This window comes from Calliopsis andreniformis, chromosome 10, assembly GCF_051401765.1.
Source record: "Calliopsis andreniformis isolate RMS-2024a chromosome 10, iyCalAndr_principal, whole genome shotgun sequence".
Classification (NCBI taxonomy): domain Eukaryota; kingdom Metazoa; phylum Arthropoda; class Insecta; order Hymenoptera; family Andrenidae; genus Calliopsis; species Calliopsis andreniformis.
Window position 1 is genome coordinate 5,073,491 of NC_135071.1, and position 16,741 is coordinate 5,090,231.

The window sequence follows — 16,741 nt, forward strand, 5'->3', positions numbered from 1 at the left end:
ATGGTCTTGTCAGCATATTTTTCTTTCATTCTACAACGCCCGTAATCCTTGTCTCTGTGATTTAAATAGCCCAAATATGTTTCCCTTTATGCAACAATCAATGGACATTAAGTGCCTTACAGACGAACTGATCGTGTACCGCCCCCATCGACTAGCAGAATCGGAGAAAAGGGTCGTCCGCGAAATTATTGCCGATTTATTAGCCAACGGGATAATTCGAGAATCGGAATCCCCATACGCAAGCCCAATAACGCTTGTAGAGAAGAAAACTGGAGACGTTAGGATGTGCGTTGACTATCGCAAATTAAATGCCATTACGGTAAAAAATAAGTCACCGCTGCTACTCGTCCAGGACCAGATAGACCAGCTAGGAGGCTATCGGTACTACACGGGTCTTGATTTAGCGTCGGGATATTACCAAGTTCCGGTCGCCGAAAATTCCATCGAAAAAACGGCGTTTGTAACTCCAGATGGACACTACGAGTTTTTGAGAATGCCTTTCGGTTTGACGAACGCGCGGGTGGTCTTCTCAAAATTAATGGACGTAGTCTTGGGATTTTTGAAGAATAAAATAGCTTTCCCGTACATTGACGATGGGATTATACCGTCGAGTACCATAGAAGAAGGCATCGACCGACTTCGCCAAGTTTTGGAGGCCTTGCGAACACATGGACTGACCCTCAAGCTCGAAAAGTGTTCGTTCTTTCAAGAAACTATCGAATACCTTGGGCGGGAAATAAGTGGACAAGGAGTGAGGCCAGGTCAACGAAAAACAGATGCCGTTGGGAAAATGCCACGACCCGAGAACGTGAAGCAGGTATGCCAGTTTTTGGGATTGGCAAGCTATTTTAGGAAATTCATTAAGAACTTCGCGACACTAGTCGAGCCGTTAACACGGTTGACCCGTAAAAATATACAATGGCAATGGAAAGTAGCCCAAGAGAATACCTTCCAACAAGTAAAAGAGAAATTAATAAAACGACCAGTACTATGCATTTTTAATCCGAACCGACCGATCGAATTGCATACGGATGCAAGTTCGATAGGTGTTGGAGCAATATTATTGCAACAACAAGAAGATGGAAATATGGCAGTAGTCTTATATTTTAGCAAGCAAACAACGACCGATCAAAGATGTTACCATTCGTACGAACTGGAAACGATGGCTGTTGTGTTTGCGTTAAAACATTTTCGAGTATACTTAATAGGACTACAATTCAAAGTTGTGACCGACTGCAATGCTTTGAGAACGACGTTTTCGAAGAAGGATTTATTACCGCGCATAGGTCGATGGTGGTTGGAAGTACAAGAATACACATTCGAAATTCTGTACCGATCGGGAACAAGGATGGCTCATGTGGATGCACTTAGCCGAAACCCTCAACCGATACCCCTCGAGGTCCTTTACGTGAATGTGACGGAGGCCGAATGGATCGTTGCCGCTCAAATGCAGGACGAACAATTGTCAAGGATTAGAACCGTCCTTGCTAACAACGACAAGTCCCTTGAAGTTAAACACTATTTTAAGGAATATGTATTGAAGAAAGGTAAAGTATACCGACGCATACCAGATAGTAAAATAGCTTGGGTTGTTCCGAAAAATGCAAGGCTACAGATATGCAGATTGTGCCACGATGATGCCGGACACCTAGGTATAGAAAAAACGTTAGAAAGGCTTCAACGAAATTATTGGTTTGCCGGTATGCGACGATTTGTTAATAAGTATGTGAAAGCATGTTTAAGTTGCGCATACTATAAACATACTTCGGGGAAGAAACAATGTAAATTGAATGTTATCGAAAAGGTACCTATACCATTTCATACATTACATATCGATCATGTAGGACCATTTGAGACAAGTAGAAAGGGTAACAAGTATTTGTTGGTGATGGTAGATGCATTTACAAAGTTTACCATTGTAGAACCTGTAAACAACCAGAAGACTCGACATACTGAGAAAGTGTTGCTAAATTTAATGCACTTATTTGGTGTACCGACAAGGATAATTAGCGATCAAGGGACAAGCTTCACTTCAAAGAGGTTCGCAACATTATGTGCAACGTACGGCATTAAGCACATACTCAATGGACAAGTCGAACGATATAATAAAACAATCGTTGACGCCCTAGCGACAAGTGCAACTGGCTAAGATCCACGAGATTGGGACACGCAGGTCAAGAAAGTGCAAAGTGCCATAAACACTATGCATAATAAAAGTATAGACACCACACCGATGAAGGCATTAATTGGGTGTGATATGAGAACGGTAGCAGAAGGGACAATATTGAGCGCCATACGTGAAGAGATGGACCGAGTGGACTTGATGGCTCTACGAGAAGACATCAGCAGACACATCTCGGAAGACCAACGAGCGCAAAAGGAAAGGTATGACCGTGCGCGAAAAGAAGCTCGCAGGTATATACCATAGACGAGTTAGTCCTCGTCCAGATAATCAGTGACCCTGCAACGGGAGGTAGTAGGAAGCTATTACCGAAATATAAAGGGCCGTTTCGAATACGAACTGTGCTACCGAACGACCGATACGAAGTGGAAGATCTGCGGGAAGGAGCAAAACGACTACGAACAGTCGTTGCAGCAGACAAGATCAAACCATGGATCACGATTCAAGGGGATGAGCAAAACGCCTAATCTGGGAGCGATCTTATATCCTTTTTCTTGTATTTCAGTATCGTAGGTTTTAGTGCGAATTGTCAGTTAAGTACTGACTACTGAATCGTTGAATACAACCTCATATGTGTTTGAGTTTGTTACAGAAAGGCCAAGGTGAATCGAAGGCATAAGGCTTTCGATGCATGGCAGTGACATTGGCGGTATTTTGCCCGACGACCAGGTGAAATCCCAACCAGCTAGGAACAACGGTCCAATACGCTGGCCAACAGGAGAGATGACGGGAGCTGACCAACGAGAAAAGGACGCGACGTGCGTCGTGACACGAAGTGTGTCAAAACTGCTGAGGCAATGATCATAAGGGAATACAACGGTATTCCATACAGACCAACACCGAACCGGACGGACACAAAGTGTGTCTCAGGCAGGGGGGTGGCGGTCGAAGGGATGCAACGTGCATCAAAACCCATAAGGGATACAACGGTATCCGTAGTTTATCGTAAGCGATACGACGATATTGCGTTACGACAACAAAAGCGTAAATTAAATGGTAACGACCAAAAGGTTATTGTAAAGCCTGAGGACAGACTCCATTGTCAGTATGGCCGAATGTTAGAAAATTCGAAGTCAACGTATACTCGAATAGGGCATGTGCTTTTCGTCAACGTGCTTTCCGTATCGACGGTCAAGTGGGTACCTCTAGGGTTACCATAAACACCAGAAAGGGCGATACTGATGAAGGCGTCCTCATGGCTAAAAAGACGGTCGAAGGACCATTCTTGTACGAACAGTCGTCGTGACTGGTGAAACCCAGGAATAAACCTCACATAGTTTTGCTATTAGCGTAAACGCCTACAAAGTGTCTTTCTTTTGACCGCTCATTACGCCGATCCTGATTTTCCGTCTTACAGATCATAGTGTAACAGCATTATGGTAGTCTACCGTTAGACAGTCAAGAGATCGAATATCGAATCTAAAAGAGTCTAATAAGAAGTTTAAAACTAAAGTCTTTCCATTTATTAGAGCGACGTAAAAAGATAAATTTCATACAAAATTTAATTATATCTGATTTTCGAAAGGATTAGCCACTCGAAGGCGTTGGACATCGAACACCGCGTGCATATTTTGAGTGTCGCGTTGCGTCGATGCTAGATTGTATAGTAGATCAGATCTCTTTATCTATCCTTAAGAACAACTGAGTCTTTCTTATTGAGAATAAATTAAGATTTTTTGACAATTATAGTGCACACCATAGCCGTATCCATTCTAATGAAAATGCTTATTTACGCGTTTATTTCAGATTAGCAAAACGGCAGAAATCATGTCAGTTAGTAAGATACAGGAATGTTGTACAAGAATACGTAATGCGTACAATATTATTTATGCTTGAAAAAAATAATTTGCATACTTCAAATATGACTGTGCCGCTATAAGGGTGAAATTTTGCCTTGCGATAAATTTGAAAATTTTATTCCCACCAATTTCGAGAATTCGCTGGAACCATGTTAGTAGTACACGGCTCGAGTCGGGCAGCCTAACATAAGACAATCACACACGTGAGCGTATCGGTGAGACTAATATTAATTCAACGACTTAATTGTTTTGTTTTCTATTATATTTTTATGAAACATTCACCATTATATTTGTGAGGTTTTTCTGATTAGAATGGTACCAAACATGATATAATTTGAGACGCCTATTTGTATCTTTCTTGTAGGTATATAATATGTGCACATGTACGTTGTTTCTTTCATACAGTTAAAACTACATTTTATTGCACAGTTCTTATTACCGATTAGTCTTGCAATCAAAAAGTAATAAATATAAAAATAATAAAGAAATACAGTAGATAAACGAAAAATAAAACTGAAAAATAAAAATTGTGTGTCATTATAACCTATTGTTTTAGATTCATGGTTCATAAATATGAAGGAATTTTGAAGAAATGGAATTCATATCTCAACTTCCGATAAATGTGAAGTGAATGAATAGCTCCCCGACTCACGATAAATGTGAACAAAGCGTGTCCTGGATTACGTTAAGAGTAAAAAACAAACAGTTTCGGACGTGAAGAAGTTAAGGAATGAAAGGGGAGAGCGGGTAATCTGAAAGTCGAGGTAACCCGCAAAGATTAAAAACCTACGTTTGAAGAAGCAAAATTCACTTCCTTATTTTTCATTATTTGTTTGTCAAACTTTTACCATCATATTTATGAGATTTTTCTGATTGAAATGACGCCAAACATAACGGATTCACATATTTCAGAAATGGAAGCTAACAAAATATTATGACACATTAAATATGTGTAAATCAAATTACGTCGTGTTTGGTGTTATTTTATTCAGAAAAATCACACAAATATGATGGCGAAAGTTTGATAAAAAAAATCAAAAGTAAGAGGGTTAATTTTACTTTTATAATCTAGCTCTTTGATATTTGTCGTCTGTTTCAATTCTCACAAGGGGACATTGCAAGGTGTAAATCTCCGATTTTTATGAAACGTGGCAGGATTGTAAAGTAGCATTCGATATGTATTTTTTTTTATCGTTCCTAATTTATGTTAAGGGTATGAAAACCACCCCCAAAGTGGGGGTGGGAAACATGTTTCGCTTAATATCTCGAAACATATTGTGTGCAGCAAAAATGCTGTAAATGCAGCGATTACGTAGTTTTCAAGGACGAATCTACTTATATAAACAGCTTTTGAAATCATTAATTTGTTTAAAAAATATATTAACAAATAGTATATTTTCGTTGTTACCACTGACAAAATGATGATCGATCGTTTCACAAATTTGTATGTGAATACTATGAACCAAAACACAAAATACGGATAAAATAGAAGTTTGAAGTTTTACGACACAAATAAAATAGCAACATTCCTGGTTAAACTACATTTTGTGCAAAATTGGATCCTGAAATGAGTGGCCTTAAGAAAAACATATATCCTTACAATGTTTTCGTCATTACATTATGATAAGTGTTGTTTATTGTTTACTAAATGTATAAATAATAATATTACTAATAAATATTCGCAACATCTCGCACCAGTTGCAAACACTACGAGAGATGTAGTGCCAGTGATCCTTGCATAAATTAAAATGTAGCGAATAAAGATGGTTTATAAAACATTTAACATGAGTAATTATTATTTACTATATGCAAACAATTGAAGTTTCTCCAGAAAATGTGGTATAATCGAAAAATTGTACAAAAAATTCCTGTAGTCGCGTGCGAATAGACAAATGACTCGTAATTGACAGTTATTACAAAACAATTCCAATCTGTGCAAAGGTATGCGAAAGTTAGAATTATTTAAAACAAAAATTGAAGAAAAAAAAAAGTAAAACCTATTTCAAGAAGATTTGGACTCAGGAACTGCAAATCATTAGTTATTTATTCATACTCGGCTATCAAAATTTCTTGATTACACTTTTTTGATTAAACAACATTTTCTGGAGAAATTTCAATTGTTTCCATATAGTAAATAATAATTATTAATTGAAAATGATTTATAAACCATCTGTATTTGCTGGATTTTCATCTATGCAAGGTTCACTCACACTGAATCTCTCGTACTGCTTACACGAGTGCAAGAGTCTCGCAAGTGCGAGACGTTGCGAGTATATAAAGCGAAATATGTTTTCCACGCTCTTCTCTGGGGGTGGTTTTCATCTCCTTAACAGTTTCATTCTTATAGCGGCATTACTATAAATACATACGCAAAATATCTGTAGAAAATAATCCACTATCTGTTTACCAAAAATTTCCTAAAAAGGTCTTAAAAAATGAGCGTCTCGACCAAAATATCCTCTGACGTGCAAATATAAGAATACCTAAAATCTTTAAGACATGGAACGGATTTTTCCTTTCTCTCGGCTTGCCTTTTACTCCTGTATATTGTCACTGCTTCAGGCTCGGTACCATTTGGTGTTGCAATTCCCCTTTGGTATACGTACATACATATACCAAGCATCCTTTATTTTTTTAACTATCTTTTGTGTAGATTTTTTGCGGCGTGTGTCGAATAGGTAATCAATGTTCCGCTGGCAAGAACATAGAAAGGAGGGCCTGCTGCAGCACCAAAGGGTACCGAGCCTTGAGAAGTGGTAGTGGATGTGGGAAGAAACGGCAGACCGAAGGAAAAGGAAAATCCGTTCCCTATCTCAGAACGGCTCCGTTTCTTTTTTTTTTTTATAGACAATGTTCTTTCTGAATATCAATGGAAATTTATCAAGGAATCTTTTACCACCGAAATCAAAAATAACAATCTAGTCGAAGTACACGTGCAGTTAATCAATCGTTATAACGCAATCAAGCTATTATTTATTTTTTATTTATTTTACAGTATCAAATTCTTGTCACATTCATATCTATCCCTCAGTAAATCCCAACACTTTTTGAAAATTTGTTACATAAAGAAAATGTTCAAATTTCTCATTTTTGGAATTGTGGACTGGAGGAAGACCCTTTCCCCCGTTACTATTCCTAGTGTTAATATTTTATATGAAAAAAGTTACATAGATACACTCAAAAGTTCTCACATACCACTATAATTGGTCCTAAAAGACATCCCAGGAACAGTAGCGTAATGGAGATTGTATCACCCATAAACTTGAAAGAGAGTTTTGGATCATTGCAATAGAAGCCAATACGCTGTTGTGGAATAGTTCCAAACTCCAAAACTGTTAAGAGCACGACAACTGAAATAAATAGTAACACAAATGAATACATGAAAAGAATAATTTGTCTAAAATGAAATAGTGTAGGACAGTTTAAAATCAATGCTAGTGGAACGAGCAGTCATTTTTGGTATATTCTTAAATAAAGCGAAAAGACAATTCATATTTGCAAAATTTCTTAATTAAAGTATTATGTATGAAAAATATGTTATATTAAATCTACTCAAAAATCTATTGCTTCGAAATTAAAAATTATGGAATCCCAATACCTGGTATCAAACGGTACGGTAGTGCCGCCACGCCAAGTGTATGCAGGGTATAGCCGGTACTACCGTACATATTTACTGGAGTTTTATACATAGAAAACTTTAGTCATGAATATTATTGAATTCATAACTCAGATCTAAAATTCAATAGTATTATCGCAATCCCAACAAAAACACTATTAGTGTAAAAATATTCGCCAAGTACATTCCTAGAAATGGTGGTTATTCCGTTCTTACAATATATTAAAATCAAATGAGACCAAGTACATTAACGAATAGTTTAGTGTACTGTCTACAAAATTTGTAAAATAAGCATCATTTTAGGAGTAATATACAAATTGGAAAATTAAACTTAAAATGTACTTCGCGGGCCCTTTTGCAATAAAAATGTTTTTTTTTCCTCTCCATAACAATAAAATGAATTCAACTTATTCCGAGATAAATAACTATCAATATTTTGTTAGAAAACTTCGATGAGGCAGCCTGAAAGTATTATATATTCGAGCATTTGCGACTAAACAAACGAACCGATAACAGGTTCGACCAACGCGACGCCAGGCCCGGTCGTAAATTAACGACAGGCTCTTGAAGGAGTACAGCTCGGGGGAGAACAAGGACTTTTCTCGAAGGAAAAGTCATTCCAGCGATATCCTCGAGTTCGTGCAAATCTCTAAATCATTGTACCCAGCATTTTAAAATACACTCATTGTAAAATTCCGTACATTTCTTATTTTCTTACAATTTTTATTTTTATTTTTTTTAACCTCTGAACAAGTTGAATCCACTCCATTGTTACGGAAGCCTCTCCTCAAACTCATCCCCACTAAAAAATCTAACCCAGACTAATTCTAATCACACCACTATATTTCGGTTGACTGCTAACATAAACAGACCGATAAGTGGTAAGTGATGAGATAAACGATTGGCTCTGGTTTCACACCACATGAATTCAATATTTTGGGCGTGTATACTAGACTCAGGATTGACAAAGTTCATTTTGTGATTAACGCTAGATGTCGATATCCCTTCTTGTTTGGGCAGTTGTACGCTTTTCAATAATTTGATACTATAGTACTATCAGGCTTCATCTATTTACGAATAACGGTAAGTAACGTTTCAGAATTTCGATTAATAACTAGTTCAATAAATAATCGCATACTTGAACGCTCAAAATCACCAAAAATCCATTGCTCTTCAATAAGCCGCCCTTTAAGAACAATTTTTTATATTCTACATGAGATACAAAGATTCAGACGTTAGGATGGGCCTTATGGAACTTCGGCCAAGTTCATTAGAATTATTTTAACACTAACATCGAAAACGCGTCTAACTGACCGTTGATTTCTTTCATGCCTTATTTGAAGTTTTTATTTTTTAGTCTACTACAGTAACGCACTGCTATAAGCAGAGCTTAAAAATGTATTCGGAAGGACAGGCAAAATTGGTATATGGTTATTGTCAACTCCGAGTTCGGAATTTTGTGCGGAAAATTGTGCGAAGAGTTCTAAAAGGTCAGAACTGTTTTAACAACGACACCGAAAGCAAGTCTAAGCGTCTGTTGATTTACTTGCCGTCTTATTCAAAGTTTTTAGTATTTTGTCTATTAAATTAGTTTAAATCTACTTTATTGATATTATATGTGTATGTGCAATATATAGGGTGGAAATTATAAAGTGTTACAGACGAATATCTACGAAAATATTGATTCTACGCAAAAATGTTTCATATGTAAGTTGTTCAGCACCGAGGGGAATATCATGTGGTGGGACTTTTATTTTTCCTGGTGGACACGCAACCATTATTTCAAATGGAACCATATTTTTATTTTTACTAGTATTGTAGTTTACTTTAAGACGAATTTAAAAACTATCTACAGAAGGTCATTCAGGGTCAAACTTGCGGAGAAATGACGAAAAGACGATTGAAATGAATGTATTGCTAATAATTTAACGTAATTGCGTTTTATTTGTACTTTAATAAGTATTCAAAATCATTACCTTGTACTTCAGTGTACTTAACAATGCTTTATTTAATTTATTTCCGAAAAATAATTTGATTTTCGCTTTACAAGTTTATTGTGTATTCATTTCATTCACACATTTCGTGCCTTCGAATTTTCACACTAAAACAACATGTGTTCTGTATCAGCAATACTAAGGGCAACATCAAAGTCATATCAATGAAATGAAAACAAACGTATTTATGCATTATTGTGTTCTTCTATAAGATAGTAAGTTTACTTTCATTACTATTCGTCCTTCGTTGAACGGTACTATTTCTTAATTTTGTTATAAAAGTGGAAATGTTTCAAAATTCTGTTGATACGTTTGTAATACTAGGAGAATGCAGAAAAAGGCGTTACATTAAAGACTGCGTAATGTCCATTAACCCTTTGCGGACGAGTGTCGGCATGTAGCCGCCCAATTCTCGCGCTGCGGCTGGCGTATGTTTATCGTTCTGAACGATTAAATACGCATGGGTAGCCCCTTTGCAGACGAGTGTCGGCATATAGCCGCCCAATTCTCGCGCTGTGGCTGTCGTATGTTTATGTAAACTTACGATGCGAGACCATGGTAGGTTCAGAACGAATTCAGTCTGCCGAGTTAGTCTTTCAATGTCACTACCAGAGAAACCAGCAAAGTTTTCATACATTTTATACATTTTCACATAGTTTACATCTTATAACATCCTACACACAATGGCTAAAAGATCCAGAGACGATATGTTCAATAATGACAGTAGTGATGAGTTCCAATTTGAATCTGATATCACAGAAGATGACGACGTTGCTTTATCGAGTGAAAATGAAATCCTTGCAACAAGGAATGCACTCAGGCGTTTCAATGTGGGCAGTGATAGTAGTAGTGACAAAGAAATGAATATTCAGGAAAGTGATAGCAGTAGTGATAACGAATGAACGAATGTCACAAATCACGACATCGTTCCACAAAAAATACAATTTAGTTCTGGATCACGAACCCCTGGTTCACAACTAAATTCAACTGACACAGAACCATTAGATTTCTTCAACTCGTTCTTTACCGATGAGTTGATCAGAAAAATAGTTGAGGAGACTAATCGGTATGCAAATCATATGATACAAGGAAAACATCTAGAAAAGCGGTCCACATGGCATACATGGACTAATGTCACACCAAAAGAAATGCGAGCATTTCTTAGCATAATATTGCTTATGAGGACAATGCCACTTCCGAGCTTGTAAGATTATTGGACCACTGACAAGAAATGTAGGATCCCATACTTTGCCGAAATATTCAGGAGAGACCGATTCTTACAAGTATTTTGAATGCTGCACACAAATGAATATATTGTAGGTACGCGAAACATGGCAACAAGGACACAAAAAATTAGCAATTTTTTAGATTACATTCATAGTAAATGTCGTGAAAATTTTGTACCCGGGGCGGAGTTATCAGTGGATGAATCGATCGTAAAATTCAAAGGGCGAATAAGTTTTATTACGTACAACCCACAAAAACCATCCAAGTGGGGTATCCGTATTTATGTTCTTGCAGACGCCAATATTGGTTATATACAAACTATTTTACCATATTATGGTAGAATTACTACGGAGAAGTTAGTTAGACCAGATCTGCCAATAAGCACGAGAATAGTCTTACAACTATATCACAATTTATTGCAATCCAATCCTGGCGCTGTAGGATACCATATCTTCAATGACCGGTACTTCACAAGTATTCCTTTGACAGATGCACTACTGAAAATGAAATGTAATCTAACTGGGACTATCCAGACGAATAGGAAATTTATTCCACGTGAAATAAAAAATCCAAAGATTGCAAAAAATGAAATCGTTGCATACAGACGGAACAATTTACTATTATTGGCTTGAAGAGACAAGCGTATTGTGACTATGCTCAGCACCTGTGCTACTTCATCTTCGACAACCGTTACTAAAAGGTCACGCAAAGAAGGAAGAACACATATTGTGAAGCTAGACGTGATTATAAATTATAATAAATATATGGGTGGGATAGATAAAGCAGATCAGTACACAGGCACGTACTGTTTCATGAGAAAGTCTCAAAAATGGTGGCGAAAATTATTTTTTTGGGGATTGGAAGTTTCAGTGATAAATTCCTATCTATTATATCAAGAACATCACAAGACATACAATATAAAAAAGTTATCCCATTTACAATTTGTACGTCACTTGGTAGGTCAATTGATTGGAGATTTTCGAGACGCTAATCCCAAGGCTCCTGCGACTTCTGGAACAGCAGAAAGGCTCAACGGCCTTCTACGTATTATTAGGCGAGATGAGACAGGAAGAAGTAAAGATTGCCTCGTCTGCTCTAATCGAAAAATAAAACACAGAAGGAGAGAGTCGAGGTACTATTGTGCTACTTGTTCGGCTAAGCCGACCTTGCACATAGGTGATTGTTTCGAAATGTATCACACAAAGCACGAATATAAAACATCTCCTATGTAAAGACGACTAAATTTGTTTCTTTATGATTTTATTGGATTTTATAAAAATGTTATTTGAATAAAGCTACAGATTTTATAACGCAGACGTGCGACGTGAACATTTTTTTTACTGCGCGCTCCAATACCTGTCTTTCACAGCGACGCTCGCTTGTCAAGCGCCCCCGGCCGCAAAGGGTTAAGCTTACGACACGTGAAAACAAGAAAGTCAGAATACGCAAAGCTTGTGCTAAGATGAACGTTGAAATGTTGTGCAAGGTTAGATAATCATTCCAACAAAGAATTGTTAAGTGCATTGAAGTACAAGGTAATCATTTTGAACACTGACTAAAGTACAAATAAAATGCAATTACGTTAAATTATCAATACATTTATTTCGATCACCTTTTCGGCATTTCCCTGCAAGTTTAACCTTGAATGACCTTCTGTAGATAGTTTGCAAATTCGTCTTAGAGTAGTAAGCTGCAATACTAGCAAAAAAATAAAAGTATGGTTCCATTTGAAAAAATGGTCGTGACCTTCCCTCACCTGTTAATATTTTAGGAGATATTTGTCTGCAACGTTTTATCATTTCCACTCTGTATATTTTGTAATTGAAGATTGTTAAAGGACGCTGCGAAAGAGAACACACGCGACAGACTAAATATAAATTGGCGAATAGCACGACGGCTCTCGTGACGTTGTCTCGCGCAATTAGCTAGGACCTCACATCGATACAGAGGGTGATCTATGGATCGGTGATCCGCAAAGGATCCTGCCTGTCCTAGCTTCCGTTATTAAGCATTCTTCGTCGACAAGTCGTGAGGTGCGTGACGGGAGCCCATAGGTTAACCGAATTTACAATGACTCGAATTGATGTTCGGACATGGCGATTTCCGAGCATTATTGCCCTATATATTTGTTTCTAATGAGGTTGTTGAACGAATTATTTTTTACTATATTAAAGCACTTGTTGCAGTTGGTAAAAACATAAATTTTAATTATTTAATGCACATAATCTTTGCATAACAAACCGTAAAGTAAATGATGCCGAGATTTGTACTCGAGAAAATATTCGGACAGTCAATAAGTTATATATAAAATATATATATTTTTAACAATATTATTATAATATTAATATTTGGATGGTTGTCCTTTCTGTCTTATAACTTCATGTAAACGTTTTAACATACTGGATATAATTTCTCCTTCCGTCAAACCCCTAAAATATTCCCTCCATTCCTATTCTTTTATGCTCGTGACTTCTACCCTCTTTCTCCCTCTCTCTCTCCTTATCAGCTTCCATAGTTTTGCCTCCGTATTCGCTTCCTTTACTTCCTTCATGAACTTTTCCTTCTCTTGCTCCTTCTTCCTCTGGCATAATCTGCTGTACTCCCCTCTCTTTTTTGTATATTCCCCTCTGGTCTCCTTTCCCTTTCTTCACCTCCTTAGCTCTTTCCATGCATTATCCTTCTCCTCTCTGCACTCTCTATCCCATCACCTATTCTCCCACTCACCATTTCCTTTTCTTTTCCATTTCACCGTTTTCTTAACCATCTTCACCAGCTGCTTTCTTATCTGTTCTCCACTCTCTCCTTCCATTCTCTACCCTTCTACCCCCTTTTTATGAGACTCTATTCCTTCTTCCGACTAATCCATAACCCTTATTTCTACGCTTCTCTCCCCCCCCCCCCCCCCCCCCCCAACCCCTTTCCTTCTTTACTCCCTATCTTTACTATCAACGGCATGTGGTCCGACTCTGTCCCCTTCTCCACCTTCATCTCTTGTATCCTGTCTCTCGCCCTCCAGTCCCCCAACACGTAGTTTATCACAGACTCTCGCCTACCTTTTACAAAGGTCAACCCTCCCATCTCATCCGGTCTTATCTCCTCGTTCAGTATACCCCAACCCTCCTCTTCTAGCGTCTTTACCATTTTTCTCCTTTCTTTATCCACCACCTTATCCTTCAACTTCCTTTCACTCACCTCACCTTCTGCTTCTATTCCTAACCCTCCCTCTTCCCCCGTCCTCGCGTTGAAGTTTCCACCGATTATTATCATTGTTTCTTCTCCGACTTCCCTCATTATCCCCTTTAGTTCCTCCCAACTACTTTCCCTATCCTCCCTCGTATACACCGTTATGATCCTCCACCAATCCCCTCTCCATCTAACCCTCCTCTCCATCACCCCCTCCACCCTGCCTTTTCTCACATCTACCTCCTTCAGTCTCTCCCTCACCCCTGTTACGATTCCCCTTATTGCTTTTCCCCACTTACTCCTTCTTTTAGCGTGCTGACATTTCCATATGTACCCCCTTTGACAGTCTCTTTTCCAGCCACGACCATTCCTCCTCTTCTGTCCATGTCTCACTTAGTCCCACTACGTCCCATTCCTTCATCTTTTCCCAGAAGCCATTTCCCGTTCCTCAGGCCTGCCACATTCCAAAATCCCAGTCTCAGGTCTTCCTTCTTTGCTTCTTTACCTTCCTGCTCATCTCTTTCTCCTTCTCCTTGCTCCTCTGCTCCTCCTGCTTCCCCTTCCTTCCGCCTGTCCCTCCTTAGTCCCCTGACTTTCTATTCTCTCTTCTCTTATCCCCTCTCCTGTCCTCCTCACCCTTTCTTTCCCCCTTTCCTCCCTCTAACTTCCCTGTGTTCTTGTCCCATTTCCACCACGTTTCGTCTATCCATACGCCCCCATAGCTTACCCTGCTACCTTTCCTTATTTCCGCTATTTTTCTCAGATTCCATTGTATCCTCCTTTCCCTCTCTGTCAAATCATCCTCAATTCTTTCAGTCTTATTCCTCAATTTTCTCTTCCCTATCATTAGTTCTCTCTTACCCTTCCAGCTTTTCATCCCCACTAGCACCATACTCCATTTTGCTTTTTCTTCCTCCCTATTCTTCTCACCCATTCTATCTCTTCCTTTACCTCCATTTCTGGTCATAATTTCTCTACCACCTTTCTTAAATCTGTTCCTTCCTCCTTTTTTATCCCTCTAATCACCACGTTATTTCTCCTCTCCTCTCTCTTCTGTTTTCCATTCCACCTCTCTCAAGCGAAACTGCTTGTCTGTCATGCTTACTCTCTCTCCCTTCTTTCCTTCCACCACTTTCTCTAACTTTTTTAGCCTTTCCGTCATTCTATCAATTTCTGCTTCAATTTTCCCCATTTTATCTATCTTCTTCTCCAACGCCTTTACCTTTCGCCAAACCTTATCCCACATCTCTCACCATTCCTTTTCTCTTCTTTCCCACTCTACCCTCATGTCCCTCATTTCTCTCCTTATCTCTCCTGCCTGCTCGTTCACCTCCTCCGTTCCCGTCCTTATCTCTTTCTTTATTTCCCCAAGAAAATCCTTCTATCCTCCTCCCCCCTCGTCCTTCGCTGGTGATCTCACTGTCAATTTACTGGTCTTAAAGACCATCTCCTCCTCGTCTCTTCCTGTCCGCTGGTACTCCTCTTTACTCCTTTTCACATTAATCCTCCAACGATCTACAACTGCTCTCATTCTTACTCCTTTCCTTCACTAAACTTTCTACTCTGGTCTTTTTCCCTTTCTTCCTTACCACCTCCCCTCGTAGCCCTATTTTCTCACTCAGAGCATTTCTCTCCTGCATCGTTTCTGTTACTCTGTTCCCACCTGTTTCTCTACATTATCTACCTTGTCGGCCCGACTGCTTCTTAGTCCTTCTCCCACCACGCGATGTCGTCACCCTCCTCCAAATTCTGCCGCTTTATCTAGTCCTTGTTTAGGACTTGTCTCTCTCTCCTAACCTAACCTCCTCGCCGACCACCTCCACTAAATGTAATTCCTTTTATCTCTTCGCATCTTTCCTTCCACCTACACTTCCACCTTGTCCACTCACTCTTCTCTGCCTTTTCATCTCACCCTTCCACTCCTGCTCACTATCACTCCATCGAACCCTCTAAAGACTCGCATTTCTAAACCTTTCTCTACTCCCTATCACTCCTCCAAGTAATCTCCCCCTCCCCGAATAATCATGCCTTTATAATACATTATGCACCGTGTTTGCATGTACTTTCTTTCCATATTCTTCGAATAATTTTGCAATCAGTTATGTGACACTTTCCCCAGGATTTTCTGTTGTTTTTCTAAGAATTTTGCGTTCTTCTCGGTCATTTAATATCTTATTCTAATATCTCTGATTCGATTCGATTTTCATTAACATACCTTTTCACAATATCTGCTACTGTGCTTTTGCTTATTTTTCACAATTCGGCTATTTGTCGACATGATTTCTGTTTTTCATAATGATAAATAACTAGTTGGCGAATTTCGAAAGGCGTATTTTTACCTTTTCGTCCCATTTTTTCGTAATAATACGTCTAATATCGACGAAGTCAATAGCTATACTGAGTTTTGGATGTACATTAGCCATTATGTTTACAAACACTGTACAAGTTAATAATATCAGATTAAGTGAAACTACTCGTTACCACAAGTAAATTATTGTGTCTAAATATTTTCTTGAGACTAGGTTCCGGCATTATTTAGTTTATCGTTTGTTACGCAAAAAAATATGCGCAAAATAATTACGCAAAATAAAATTTGTGTATTTTCTATCTATAATAAGTGTTCTAATATATAAAAAAGAATTCGTTTAATAACTTCATTATAAACAGCTATGTGGGATGGCAATGTTTATGGATCGTAGTGTTCGAATATTAATTCGAGTCACTTTTCATTCCTTCTTGC

At 38.3% G+C, this 16,741-nt stretch overlaps 1 protein-coding gene across 2 annotated transcripts in view; it reads right to left on the minus strand.

Moving 5' to 3' along the window:
* LOC143184832 (phospholipid phosphatase 1) overlaps positions 1-16,741 on the minus strand; it is a 137,064-nt gene that overhangs the window by 28,912 nt on the left and 91,411 nt on the right. For both annotated transcript variants that reach the window (XM_076387340.1, XM_076387342.1), the window contains exon 3: positions 7,177-7,331. In XM_076387340.1, the coding sequence (XP_076243455.1) occupies positions 7,177-7,331 (155 nt within the window). The remainder of the gene's footprint in view (positions 1-7,176; positions 7,332-16,741) is intronic.